General features: G+C 43.8%; 1 protein-coding gene across 4 annotated transcripts in view; it reads left to right on the plus strand.

The window, feature by feature from the left end:
- AKAP8L (A-kinase anchoring protein 8 like) overlaps nucleotides 1-13,281 on the plus strand; it is a 39,218-nt gene that overhangs the window by 19,926 nt on the left and 6,011 nt on the right. For all 4 annotated transcript variants that reach the window (XM_073319288.1, XM_073319290.1, XM_073319289.1 and 1 more), the window contains 9 exons: nucleotides 609-1,077; nucleotides 1,578-1,701; nucleotides 1,908-1,954; nucleotides 2,565-2,601; nucleotides 4,348-4,456; nucleotides 5,505-5,646; nucleotides 6,136-6,241; nucleotides 7,670-7,800; nucleotides 9,245-9,340. In XM_073319288.1, the coding sequence (XP_073175389.1) occupies nucleotides 609-1,077; nucleotides 1,578-1,701; nucleotides 1,908-1,954; nucleotides 2,565-2,601; nucleotides 4,348-4,456; nucleotides 5,505-5,646; nucleotides 6,136-6,241; nucleotides 7,670-7,800; nucleotides 9,245-9,340 (1,261 nt within the window). The remainder of the gene's footprint in view (nucleotides 1-608; nucleotides 1,078-1,577; nucleotides 1,702-1,907; nucleotides 1,955-2,564; nucleotides 2,602-4,347; nucleotides 4,457-5,504; nucleotides 5,647-6,135; nucleotides 6,242-7,669; nucleotides 7,801-9,244; nucleotides 9,341-13,281) is intronic.

Raw genomic sequence — 13,281 nt, forward strand, 5'->3', positions numbered from 1 at the left:
GGGGGGGTGGGGAAGAGAATCAGGACTATTATTTTTTGGCTCTGCATTTATTCTTAACTATTTGGATTGTTCAGTCTGATTTAAGCATAGCTAAATAGAGGGCGGGTGGTGAATGTATTAAATTTAAATCAGAAAATCTGAATGTCCGCACAGTTGAAAATCCACAGCACTGCTAACTGAGGAACCTTTGCTCAGCTTGGGAACTTTTCTTTTTAAAAAAGATCAGTGTGACACACAGTAATTTCCAGAGAAATTGAAGATTAGTTTAGTTTGGTGTGCTTCCTGGCTCTTTAGGCATATGTAAATCTGACTAGATATGGTGATGGACTAAGGTGATGGACTGAGGTTGAACTGAATCCCTGCCATTCCTTGTCATTCTGTTTATGCCCTTCTCCTGACCTTTGCCTTGTGCTGCCCCTTTCTCCCGCTGCTGTATCACACAGAAAAACTCCCATGTTGAGTGAAACCTCTGAGCCTTTTTTGATATAAATGAGACTGGAACAGTTCTGTTTTTGTTTAATCTTTCTGCTGCCATTTCTCGGCAGGCTGTAATGTGGTGCCTTATATGCTACTGACTGGATTCCTTGCTTGCTGTGCAACTCTTGCAGGTATGATACATATGAGTCCTACGACTCAAGGTCTTCACTGAACGACCGTGATCTATACAGATCCGGCTATGATTACAGTGAGGCTGAACATGACACCGAAAATGCCTATGAAGGTTGCTATGACAGCTTCTATGGGAACCACAGGGACCAGTACCAGAACAGAGCACGGGACAACTTTGGCCAGCGGGGTCAGAACTGGGCCAGAGACGGGCGAAATAACAGACCCATGGCATCTTCATATTCCGGGCACATGGGCGGACAGTGGAATGAGCCGCCACAGCCAATGGGAGGGCGGGGCCATGGTCCCCACGGCTCCTCTAGGCTCCCATCCCTCTTCTCCCACAACATTATCCCAGAACTCAGCATGTTCCAGGGAATGCGAGGTTTCTCTGGAAACATGCGCTTTGGAGGAGGCGGCATGAAACAGCGAATGAGGAGAAACTGGAAAATGTGGGACGCAGACTTTAAAGTAAGTACCTGTGCAATCCCCTCCCACCCATTTACCTCATATAGAGACTGTTCACTTCCCAACAAACTACACTGTCCAGCTCTGAGTGCAAAGGGCCCTATTCTCTGAGATACCATACTTAGTTTCCACAGTGTAATTTGTATCTCTGTGCATTATTTGCTTGGCATCTTAGTGTTCTTTCTAAATGGTGTGAAGAGGCCACATTCATTCATAGTGCAGTCTTAGCATCCAAAATGTTTAACCTTGATGCTCTTTTTGTAAAGCTAGGAAAGTCCAATGTGCTATAGTTTTGTGGTTTAATATGATATGCTGAAGGGTGGTTGCTGTGAAGGACTGTGCCAAATGTTATCTGTCTTGACTGACATTGCATAACTGAGTGTTCAGGGAAGTTTATTTCAATATAAAGCCCCTTTAAGGTGGCTTAATGCAGACTTATTTGCTGCTGGCAGGGGATGGTCTCAGAATGTATATTTGGGGACTGATGATATTTTCCTTTCTAGTCACAGAAAAAGAAACTGAAGAAGGACCCTACTTCTAAGAAAAGAAAACAAACTGACAGCACTGATGAACCTGACAGCAAGGCAGCAAAAACTGATGGCTCTGACAACTCTGACTCTGAGAATGGTAAGAACCTCTCTGGTGACTACTAATGAGTTAGTTCTTAGTCATGTGAAGTTATCAGAGTGCCTTTGTTTCAGGTAGTAATTGGCTCTGACATTTTCAATTTCTCTTGAATCTTTAATTTGGTGGTAAAGTTGTTAATACCATTCTTTGCTGAGCTACCCAACTGTTACTTTTTGTATGGTGACCATTTGTGATGTGCTTTTCAGAGGAAGGGACTGAAGGAGAAGCAGCAGAGAAGGAGGGCTCTAAAGCTGTAAGTGAAACTAACACTTGTAATTCACAGTAAAGACCATAGTGCTTGAGGGAAGTGGATGAGTGGCCACGTAACTAGTGTGGAGGGCAGAATGTTATGGTGGCAGCATTAAAACCAAATGAATCTTCCTGCAGTGTGAGGTGGGAACCACTTCTTACCTTTCAGTGGCAGAGAGCTGGGATTGGTGGGGAGGAGGGGGATTGGATCCTCATAGAAGAAACCTTGAAGGTTGCAAATCCTCCCTAGATTACTTATTTTGTATTGTAGTAGTGCCTGCAGGCCCCAATAGAGATTGATTGGAGCACTGCACAGGTGCATAGCAAGGCAGGCCCTGCTTCAAAGAGCTGAATATGTGTGACTAAAGAATTTATGAAAATGACTGGGAATAGGGGGAGGAAACCTAGAAATCAACAGTGTGTAGTACTGTTACCAAATCGCAGGCTAAATGTGTTCCTCGGACAGGGAACTGTGCTATCTGAAGTCAGGAGGGAGTCTCTTTGGGGAGCAGGATGGTTAAGAGATGTAAAACTAGTATGCACTCACTTTGTGTATAAGACAAACAAAAGTTATAGCTAGGGATTGCTGATAACCTCTTGAAATTGTATTTTAGGAGGGTGAAGATGAAGAAGGAAAAGATTCTGAGAAAGGTGAGTCTGAGTGTACTTCTGTAAAAGCATTCTTGGGAAATGAGCCAAGAACTTCATCACCAAGGGATGTGCTAAGGCTCTTCAGACCTTACATCTCTGTACATCATAAACCTTCTGCCAATGAAGGACTCTGCTGTGGAGGAAATAGCTCCAAGTAATAGTCTGTTGACTGACTTGGTTCAGGCACTGCGTTGCACCATTTGTTCCCTGAGCTGTAGCTTGTACAGAAGCCTAAAGGTGGTGAATTACGATGAGAGACTAGAGCTTTAACTCAGATCATCACTCTAGAGCTTGCACCGGTTTCTGTACCCAGTACGTAATCCCTAGTGGATATCTGTCTGTTGGCACCCTGCTAGGCCTAGAATAATAGGGTATGTTACTGGTCATGACTGAGGTGCTTTAGGAAACATAGGGAAATCCAGCACAGCATCTGGTGACTGCCTGGCTCCTAGCCAGTGTTATAGGTCTCATATGAGATTTCTGGTGTATAATAAATTTATTTTGGCATAAGCTTTTGTAGGCTATAACCCACTTCATCAGATGCATGGAGTGGAAAATACAGTAGGCAGGTATATGAACATGAAAAGATGGGAGTTGCCTTACCGAGTGAGGGATCAGTGCTAACGAGGCCAAATCAGTTAGGTGGATGCTGACATATCTACCATGATTGAATTGGCCTCATTAGCATTACAAAAGTAATTTTCCCTCTGATATTCACCCCTTCTTGTCAACTGTTGGAAATAGGCCACATCCACCCTAAATGAATTGGCCTCGTTAGCACTGGACCCCCCCCACACACACACACACACACACACACACACTCGGTAAGGCAACTCCCATCTTCCATGTGCTTTGTATTTTTATACCTCCCTTCTGTATTTTCCACTCCATGCATCTGATGAAGTGGGTTATAGCCCACGAAAGCTTATGCCAAAATAAATTTGTTAGTCTCTAAGGTGCCACAAGGACTTCTCGTTGTTTTAGTTGGTTAGAGTAGAGTCCATGTGATAGTTTGACGTGCTAGCACTGTTGTGGTAGCTGGGGAGAGGGTTGCTTAGAGAAGCATGGTGACCTCTCACCAGAGGAAGAACCTGTCTAAATAGAAACCTGATAGCACAGTATCTAACTTGCCATTGCTATCAGTGGAATGTGATGGCAGCAGTATAAAACCATATGAGAAGCCTTGGCTGGGAAACGAAAGGGGTACTCGGGTACCATTCCAGTATAACAGTGGAAGTTACTTCCCTGTTTTGAAAAAATTGGGATTTTTTAATAGGAGGCATTCAGTTCTTATTTCACTGTCAACCTTCATCTCGTGTGTGTCCTGTGCACAAAAGCCAAAGGGGTGAGAGTGGTTGCCTCTTAAAACTGTCAGATTCACATCTAATCTAAAATGGGCCTTCTTTTCCCAGTAAAACCAGGGGCATTATATCACCATCAGAAATGATGGGTTAGGAAACTGTATCAGAAGAGGTATTCTCTCACCCTCGTGCCCAAGCTCAGCCTTTCTGAAGTCTGGGCCAGAGAGTGATGGGACATCTGTTAATAGACTAGCAATGCTCCTTTAATTGGGCAACAGCAGGAATTATTAAGGGAGCAGCTCTTTCCAACACTCAGCTATAACTTTGTCATCTCTGAGCTATATGGGTCAGTCAAGTTGGCTACTAGACTCATCTAGGTGAAACCTCTTAATCAGTTGGTGTCCACACATAGTGCCCTGAAACACAACCTGCTTTATACATCTAGGTGCTTTAACAATTCAAGAAGAGATCAGTCAAATCAAGCGCAAATTGCAGGCAGGCAAGAAAACTCAAGAGAGGCAGAAAAAGAGGCATCGGGATCGCATGGTAGAAAGGTACATCTTCCTCTTCCAGTGACACAGTATACATCCTGTCTGAGAACTCTGGGAGGATTGCCTAATGTTTAGAACATGGGCCTCGGCATCTGGGTTCTGGCTTTTGTCCCTGGCTCTACCTGACTAGTTTGTAAAACGAGGGTTAGTTACCTGACCTTCTCTGTACCCATCTCTCCATCATCTGTAAAATTGACTTAACACCTCATAGGGAGCTGGTAAGGCAAAAGCATTACAAAAGTACAGATGACTGTTAGCTAACTATAAAATGGCAAACTCTAATCAATACCTCCCCCTCTGTGAATTATGCTGCTGAGAACGCTGTTGGAATATTGTGTCCAGTTCTGGTGTCCACTTCTTTTTTAAAAAATTGGAAAATTTGGGGAGGGTTCAGAGAAGTGTCACAAGAATAATTCACAGACTGGAAACCTACCTTACAGTGAGGCTTAGCCTTATCTTTGATAAACTAAATAAGTGAACTGTGAGAGTCCTATCTAAGCCCTTAGTTACCTATGCAGGGAACTCTCTGACTGTAGGGCTCTTTAATTTAATAGACCAAGGCATAATGAGATCCAGTGGCTGGAAGCTGAAACTTGAGAAGTTCACATGAAGTAAGTTGCACAACTTTAACAGTGAACATGATTAACCATTGGAGCAACTTACAGACTGTGGTGGATTCTACATTATGAACAAAATCTTTAAATCAAGACAGACATCCTTCTTAAAATCCTCTCTAGCTGTCCCATAAATTATTGGGCTTGATGTAGGAATTACTGCAATTCTCTGCCCTTGGTTATACAAGATGTCAGACTAATTACTGCTAATGGGCCCTTCTGGCCTTAAAGTCTGTATTTAAAACCTGTAGGAGGGATGTGACCATTCAAACCAGGTATAAGACTTGTCCTCTTGAATGAGCTGTGCTCTTTTTTTAATTGTACCCCTAAGTATTAGTAGGGAAATAACTAGTATTTTCAAGCTGATGGGGAGTCTGGAGTGGAACCCTTGGGCTTGGGGTTTGATCTCTCACTTGGTTCTAACTTTCTCTCGGTAGGATTCAGTTTGTTTGTTCGCTGTGCAAATATCGGACCTTCTATGAGGATGAGATGAATGCTCATCTGGAAAGCAAATTCCACAAGGAGCACTTCAAATTTGTTGGAACAAAACTGCCTCAGCAGACAGCTGACTTCCTCCAGGTGAATCTTTGGTTAAGTTTCCCATTACTTCAGGCTATACAGTGCACCTCTATTTCATTTTGGTTGTCGGAGACCTAACAAAAAAATACAAACAAAAGAACTTTGATAATTGGATGTGAATGGATAGTTCAAATAGTCAAGCTATGAAAACTTAGATGTGAAACTACTACTACGGGTGTGATTAGAGTACAGGACTGGACATCAAGATCTGAGTTCTTATTCCCAACTCTATGTCAACTGCCCTGTGACTTTGAATGTTACTTACCCTCTGCACTTTACCATCTGTAAAGCGCAGACAGTCCTTGACTACCTTCAGGAGAACAGTTAGAGCAGGGCTAAGGGGCTGTAATGTCTTGAAATGCTCTGATGAAAGGCACAACTGCAGTGTAGAGTAAGTACAATACATGTTGTGCTTTGCATTTTTGAATTCACATTTAATGGTCAGATGTACAGCTGAAGTTTAATATAAAATATTTTTGTACAATACAGGATTACGTTGCTAACAAAACAAAGAAAACCGAAGAACGCCGTAAAGCAATTGAAGATATTAATGCAGTTATCCAACAGATCTATAAAGACCAAGATCTTACCCAAGGTAAGAGCAAGTCTCCCTGCATCTTCATGGGTTTTTTTTGTGAGGCTACCTTAATGTGCAACTTCCCTCAGAAAATGGGAAAAACAAAAGCCATTGTGAGGTTCTTTGTTTGTGTTATGCTGAATTTTTAAAATGTGCACAGTTCACAAGTAAAGCATGGTTAAAGCTATCCTGAGATCTGAGACTCAAACTAGATTCTTTCCTTGTTTTTGTTACCAGTAAAGGTTTAGCAAACCAGGTTGTTGTACAACCTAATTGCTGTTGCCAGTCAGTCCCACCGGTGCCATGTAAACTGTAACATGGCAAACAAGACTGATAAACGGGAAGAAATAGGAGTTGCTCTACAGTGCCAACAGGAGTAAAGTATTCTTGTTACTTAAATCATCTGATCCTATGCAGACACAGAGCGTCTGAGGCACCTTTTGTTGCATAGTAAACTTCGAGTGGAACCAAGCTTTTAAAAGCTGCTCCTGGAAAACTGAAATATTGATCAGGAACACGTGTCTGTAGCTGGTGATTCTTCATCCCTACTACTTTTTGCAAGATGAAGTCTTTTCCCCTATTTATGCTTTAATATTTACCTTGCACGCTATTGTAATTTGTTATTTTGGAGAGCTCTAATTTCACACAAGAATAATCAGCAGATTAATATACGGGAGCCTTATTTCTCATATGTTAGAGTACAATATAGAAAGTAATCTCCTCTTTCTAGGAGAGAGATGGCACTGAGGTGTGTGAACAGCAAGTAATGTAGTACAGTGGCACTCAACCTTTCCAGACTACTGTGCCCCTTTAGGAGTCTGATTTGTCTGTCTTGCTCCCAAGTTTCACCTCATTTTTAAAAACTACTTGCTTACAAAATGAGACCTTAAAAAAATGTATCACAGGACAGTTGCTGAAAAATTGCTTCCTTTCTCATCTTTACCATATCATAAAATAAATCACTTACATGTCAGTGTATAGAGCAGTACAAACAAGTCATTGTATGTACTGACTTTGCTAGCACTTTTTATAAAACTAGGCAAATATCTAGATGAGTTGACATACCTCCTGGAAGACCCCTGCGCTCCCCTAGGGCTACACGTACCCCTGGTTGAGAACCACTGATGTAGGACACAAAAAGCTAGCTTGGTGATCAACTAGTTGGAAACATTTTGCATGCTATAGTCAATGCACTGATGCAGCAGTGACCAGCAGCATTCTACTTCGAGGTGTACCGCCATACTCTGGGCCTCAGGTCTGTTAGACTATGGCTATGCAATGCTCCCCCTTACCCTTATTGGTCAAGACTGAGCATCACATTGTAGGAAACAACCAGGGGTGCATGAATATATTAAAGATAAATGAACTCCCAGAACAAGCTGCAAAACTCCCTGAGGTGGCCACCACAGCTCAAGGTAGATGAACAAAGCTCTTGTCTCTCCTCAGATATTGGCATGGAACACTTCATTAAAAAGGTGGAGGCTGCTCACTGTGCTGCATGTGACCTCTTCATTCCAATGCAGTATGGCATTATCCAGAAGCACCTGAAGTCCCTTGACCACAACCACAACCGCAGAGTAAGCATGCAGCTGGTTTAAAGTGTGTGTGTATATGGCCATGTACGACTACAGCTGGCTGGGCAGATATGGAGATCAGCTTATCCCTGCATGGTAAATCCAGGTTGCAGGGTTTTGTTTTAATTAATAAAACAAGCTGATGAATGCTAAAAACTGGGTATGATTGCATTCATACAGCCTATGAGCTATATGGGGAAAATGAAACCTAAAACCAGGACTAGCCTTATTAAAACTTTCTGCAGTGGTGGTCTCTATATGGTAACAGCTCAGAGTTGTGATACTGCAATGTGGTCGTCTATTATTGTAGAACACTGATCTTCACTCTTGTAAGAGGTCAGCAGAAAAGTAATCTCTTCCTATTGTGAGGAACAGTGCTAGCAGGATCCCATATCTTCTATGACCCATTGGCTGTAGAATCGATCCTCTGATGTTCTGATTCTTCTGGTTTTAAAGAGAACCTCACATGTATAAATGGCCTTCCTAAATCTGTAAACAGATAATCTGAGCAGATGTCTCTGAATTATCCCATACGTCTAAAGAAGGTGTTGATTCTGAAGCCCAATGACTATTTAAATATTAGCACTAAAGCACATTAGCAATGAAATGGCTACCAATTAACGCAGTGCCAGATACTGAGGGTGCAATGGGGTAGCTGGGTGCCTTGGAAGCCAGTGGCAGCAGCAGACTTGTTCAGGTGCTCGGTATCCCTCCACTACGTACGTTTTTTGTCAGAATGCTCATGTTACATCTACCCCTGCCCACAAGAGGATTGAAAGATGAGATTTCCTCCCCAAGGCCAAAAAAGCCAAACTTGGCATCCAGGGAAAGATGGGATGTAAAGTCACACATGCCCATTACCTCTAAAGCTGTGCATTGTCAATACAAATTCTGGAGCCCGCTGAAAACTAAATTTGGTGGAGTGGTAGATGGTGGCAGATATGAAACTTGATTGTGTCAAACACATCTAGAGTCATTCAGCATGTCTGCAATAACTGATAAACATGTGGCTAGAACAGCGGTTCTCAAACTTTAGCAGCCCGAGGACCCCCATTTTGATTTTAAAATATTTTGCAGAGACACCCCCCCCCCCACAAGCCAGCTTCTAATTTTCCCTGGAGGTGCTCAACCCCCACTCAGCCCAAGACCCCAACCCCACCCCACCTCTTTCTGCTCCCTCCCCTGAGCGCACCCCGTCCCTGCTCCTCCCTCCCAGCACCTCCTGCACACAGCTGAACAGCTGGTCCGTGATGTGCAGGAGGCACTGGGAGGGACTGAGAGGAGTTGATCAGCGGGGCCAGTGGCCCTGGACATAACTCGCGGACCCCTGGAGTACCCTCACAGACCCCAGTTTGAGAACCGCTGGGCTAGAAGCAACTACTGAAGTGTTACATGACTCAGTTCAAAACTTAACTCTGGTTTCTTTAAATATTCCTGTTCCTTTTAGGCCATGATGGAGCAGTCCAAGAAATCATCTTTAGTAGTTGCGAGAAGTATTCTCAATAACAAACTAATCAGCAAGAAATTGGAGCGGTATTTGAAGGTAAATACCTGCAGAGCAGCTTTGAGTTGGATTGAGCAGAGAGCCACACAGCTTCTGCACTGCTGAATTTTCTTACTAGCTGCTTTTTGCTGACTACATTTCTTGCTAGCTAATTCTCAGGCTGAAGTTCCAAAGTACTGTCCCAATACAGCGTCAGATCCCTAAGGGTTGGCTGAGTGGAGCTCAAGGACTTTCATAGTACGTATGACTAGCTTCCTCATCTCTGTGGTCTCCCACCTTTAATGTTGCTCGTAATTCCTGAATGAACAGGGGTAGGCTCTTCATAGAATATCAGGGTTGGAAGGGACCCCAGAAGGTCATCTAGTCCAACCCCCAAATCTTCCTTTTAAGATTTTCAGTTTCATCATCATCATGTTCCTATTACGCCTATACGTTTAGGGCAGTGACGAAGCTCCTCCACTCCTGTCTGTTTCTGGAAAGTCTTTCAATGGTTTCCCAGCTGTGCCCCAGGTTTTTCAGGTCGGCTTTCACAGCTCTTTGCCATGCTGTTTTTGGGCAGCCTGGTTTTCGCCTGCTTCAGGTGTCCATCTTATTGCTACTCTGGTAATAGAATCAGTTTCCATCCAAAGCACATGGCCGATCTATCTCCAACGCCTCCTGGCAATGATGGTGCTCAGATCTTCTTGGCTGTCCTGTGTTAATAGATCTTGGTTGGAGATTGTTCTGGGCCAAAAGATGCAGAGGATTTTTCTGAGGCAGGTCATATGGAATGAAGACCGTTTGGGCATGTCATACTTTCTCATTCCCCAACATTCTGCACTATAAAGTAGTGTTGAAAGTACACAGCTCTGATAAATTTTGAGTTTGGTTTTGGTGTTGTATTTTGATGATTTCCAGAGTGTATTTAAGCTCCTGAAGGTGTTCCTGGCTTTACTGATTTTGTTCCAGATGTCCTGGCTGATGGTGCTGTCCAAGTATGTGAATGTTTCTATATTGGTGAGAACATAATCCTCTATCCGTACTGGTGATGGTGAGGCAATATTAAAGGTCATGATATCTGTCTTATTGCAGTTGATTTTCAGTCCAATTAGCTGGCTGAATGCGTTGAGTCGTTTTTTCTTGTATATGATGATGGGTATGTGATAGGAGAGCGGCATCATCTGCGAAGTCCAGGTCTTCAAGGGATGAGAATAGTGTCCATTTTCAGTTTAATGGAATAGAATTTACGCAGTTTTATAGTCAGGGTCACTAGCATTGTTAGCCTATTACTGTTGGTATTGGTGTCAGTTTGAGTTCTCAAGATAGTGTATACTTTCCAGAGCTCCTCATTTGACTTCCCTTGGTGCTGTAAGCAATTGGCTAGTATTGAAATGGATTTGTGGGTAAGAAGCTCAAGTTCAAGCTAGATGTTTGATGCATACCCTCTCCCATAGTTCAGACTACCTTTGTGAGTTAAGACAGGAATGGGGGGGTTGAAGTAAGAAGCGGTGCTTACCAGCAGCAGGCCTGCTCTCTTTCAGAAGAGTGTTATTGAGTATTATTAAGATAAACAACTTAATCTTCTTCTTCGAGTGCTGTCCCTGTGGGTGCTCCACTTCAGGTGTCGGTACATTCCAGCGCCATTGATCGGTAGCAGTGCCTGGTTGGGACATGCATGCACATCTAGGACGCACAGAGCCCGACCCCTACAGTTCCTTCTCAACCATCCTCAGCCAGAGACGGAGCTCTCCAACAGCATCAAAGAAATCCTAGAAAAGATGTTAGATTATTTAGTTAAAACTCAGTTAGTAGTAATTAGTCAGTTAAATTAGTGTTAGTTAAGTTTCAGTTACTCCTGTTTGACAGCTCATTCCTCAAAAAAAAAAAAAATTCCCTCCCGTTTTTCCCATCCTAAGTTACTTCTAAGAGGGATGTCAAAAATATGCCTGGATCCTCAAGTTTATAGAGATGTACTTCATGCAAGGACACAGTGCCTATTTCAGATGGGCACTCGCAATGCATCTGCTGTTTAGGTGAGTCGCACATACCACAAAAGTGTGCTTACTGCAGCAACCTCAAAGCTTGAGCAAGGAGAGACCGGTATCTCCGACTTAAACTCATCTTAATGGAGAAATCCCTAATGTCCACCTCAGATCCTGGACAACCCTCAACAAGGGACTCTCCAGGTACATCCTCGGTGGACAGAGCAAGTGCCAATTCCTCTAAGAAATCAAGGAAAAGTGCCACGTCCTCCCCAAGCAGAGAATTGTTAAAAAAGCAATAGTTTCCAGTGAGATTTCTACCCTCAATGCCAACCTCATCAGAGGTGCCCACTCTGCCTGCACCAGACACCTCCCCTGTACGGGACCTCTGCCGGCAGGGGAAAGGAGTCAAGTGGTAGGTACAAAATAGCCTCCTCCTCCACAGCACCGACTACTCCTACAAAGGACACTGTGCCACAGCCTTTGCCACTGGTGATGCCGGCACCGACTTCATCAGAACTGTTCACAGAGATATCAGGGAGGACACCACCAGCACTGACTAAGGCCACACCGAAACCATCTGTACCAACCAAGCTACTTTCTAAAGTGTTGGCACAGAAAGTTACAGCACCCTAAACAATGGCACTGTGTCCTCTTACACATAAGGTAGACATGGAAGTAATCTCTACTCCCAGATCGCCTCTGTTTGGCACCAACAGCACCGGACCAACCAGATTCCCTTACTGCTTCACCATTTTCCAGCGAAGATGAGGAGGAACTTGAGGAGGAAGTCTTCTCATCAGGCCACTCCTCCCCATCAGGCACCAGATACCAATGTCCCACACAAGAACCAGAGAGCAGCTTACCAGGGACATGCATCCTTGGCTCACCAATCCCTGGATGTGCCCTCCCATGCCATTCCCTATACAATGGCCACAATGGGATCCATGGGGAGCCTACAAGTCTCATTTCTCCAAACCTCCAACTCCTCAGAGGAGACATGTACGCTCAACAACAGCATCATTACCAGAGCCTTCAGAGGCACCAGAGGAGACTGGAGACAATAAAGGGGAATCCACATAACAAGATACCTCACTTGCTCACAATTCATCGTCCTCTCCGGACAATCGGTGATGCCTCCACCTTCCACTGCTGCAGGTGACTTCAAACATTTTCAAGAATTGTTCAGGCGAATGGCACACGGGCAGAATATTCTGCTGGAGGAGGTAATTGAGACCCAACACCAACTCTTAACAATCGTACACACCTCTTCTATGGCAAAGATAGCTCTGCTAATAAATGATGCCTTGATGGAAATGGTGTGGCAAGCACCAACCACTATTCTTCCAACCTGCAGACAAAGTATTATTTACCTAATAAAGGCATGGACTTTCTTTTTTCACACCCACAACCCAACTCCTTAGAGGTGGATGCAGCCAGCCAGGGGTAAACCACTCCAATCCCGATCCACACCTCAAAACAAGAATTGGAAGAGATTAGATCTATTTGGGCGGAAAGTCTATTTTTCGGCAATTCTGCATGGCCAACTACACAACGTTGCTAGCGAAATACGACCATGATAATTAAGTTAAACTGAACGAGTTCCTCGATGAAATCTCTGTGGATAAGAGGAAACAATTCCAAGCGATCGTTAATAAGGGACAGTTCGTAGCCAGAACAGCGCCCCAAATATCCCTTGACGTCGCGAACACGGCTGCACACACAAATAGCAATAGTAATGCGCAGAGCATTGTGGCTACGTTCTTCACGTATCCTGCGAGAACTCCAAACTAAGATAGAAGACCTTCCCTTTGATCAGGGTCAAGCTGTTCTCCACCATGAAGTCCTACATTCCCTGAAGGACACATGAGTGATATTGAGAATCCTCGGCATTTACACGCCCCCAAACAGCCAGAGGAGATGCCAACCATATTCCCACAACAGAGACCATACATCGCAACAACAACAAAGGCCACATGACAACCAGAGACACAGATGTCGGCTGCAAAGACATTGTCC

The sequence above is a fragment of the Lepidochelys kempii genome, chromosome 20 (assembly GCF_965140265.1).
Source record: "Lepidochelys kempii isolate rLepKem1 chromosome 20, rLepKem1.hap2, whole genome shotgun sequence".
Lineage (NCBI taxonomy): Eukaryota > Metazoa > Chordata > Testudines > Cheloniidae > Lepidochelys > Lepidochelys kempii.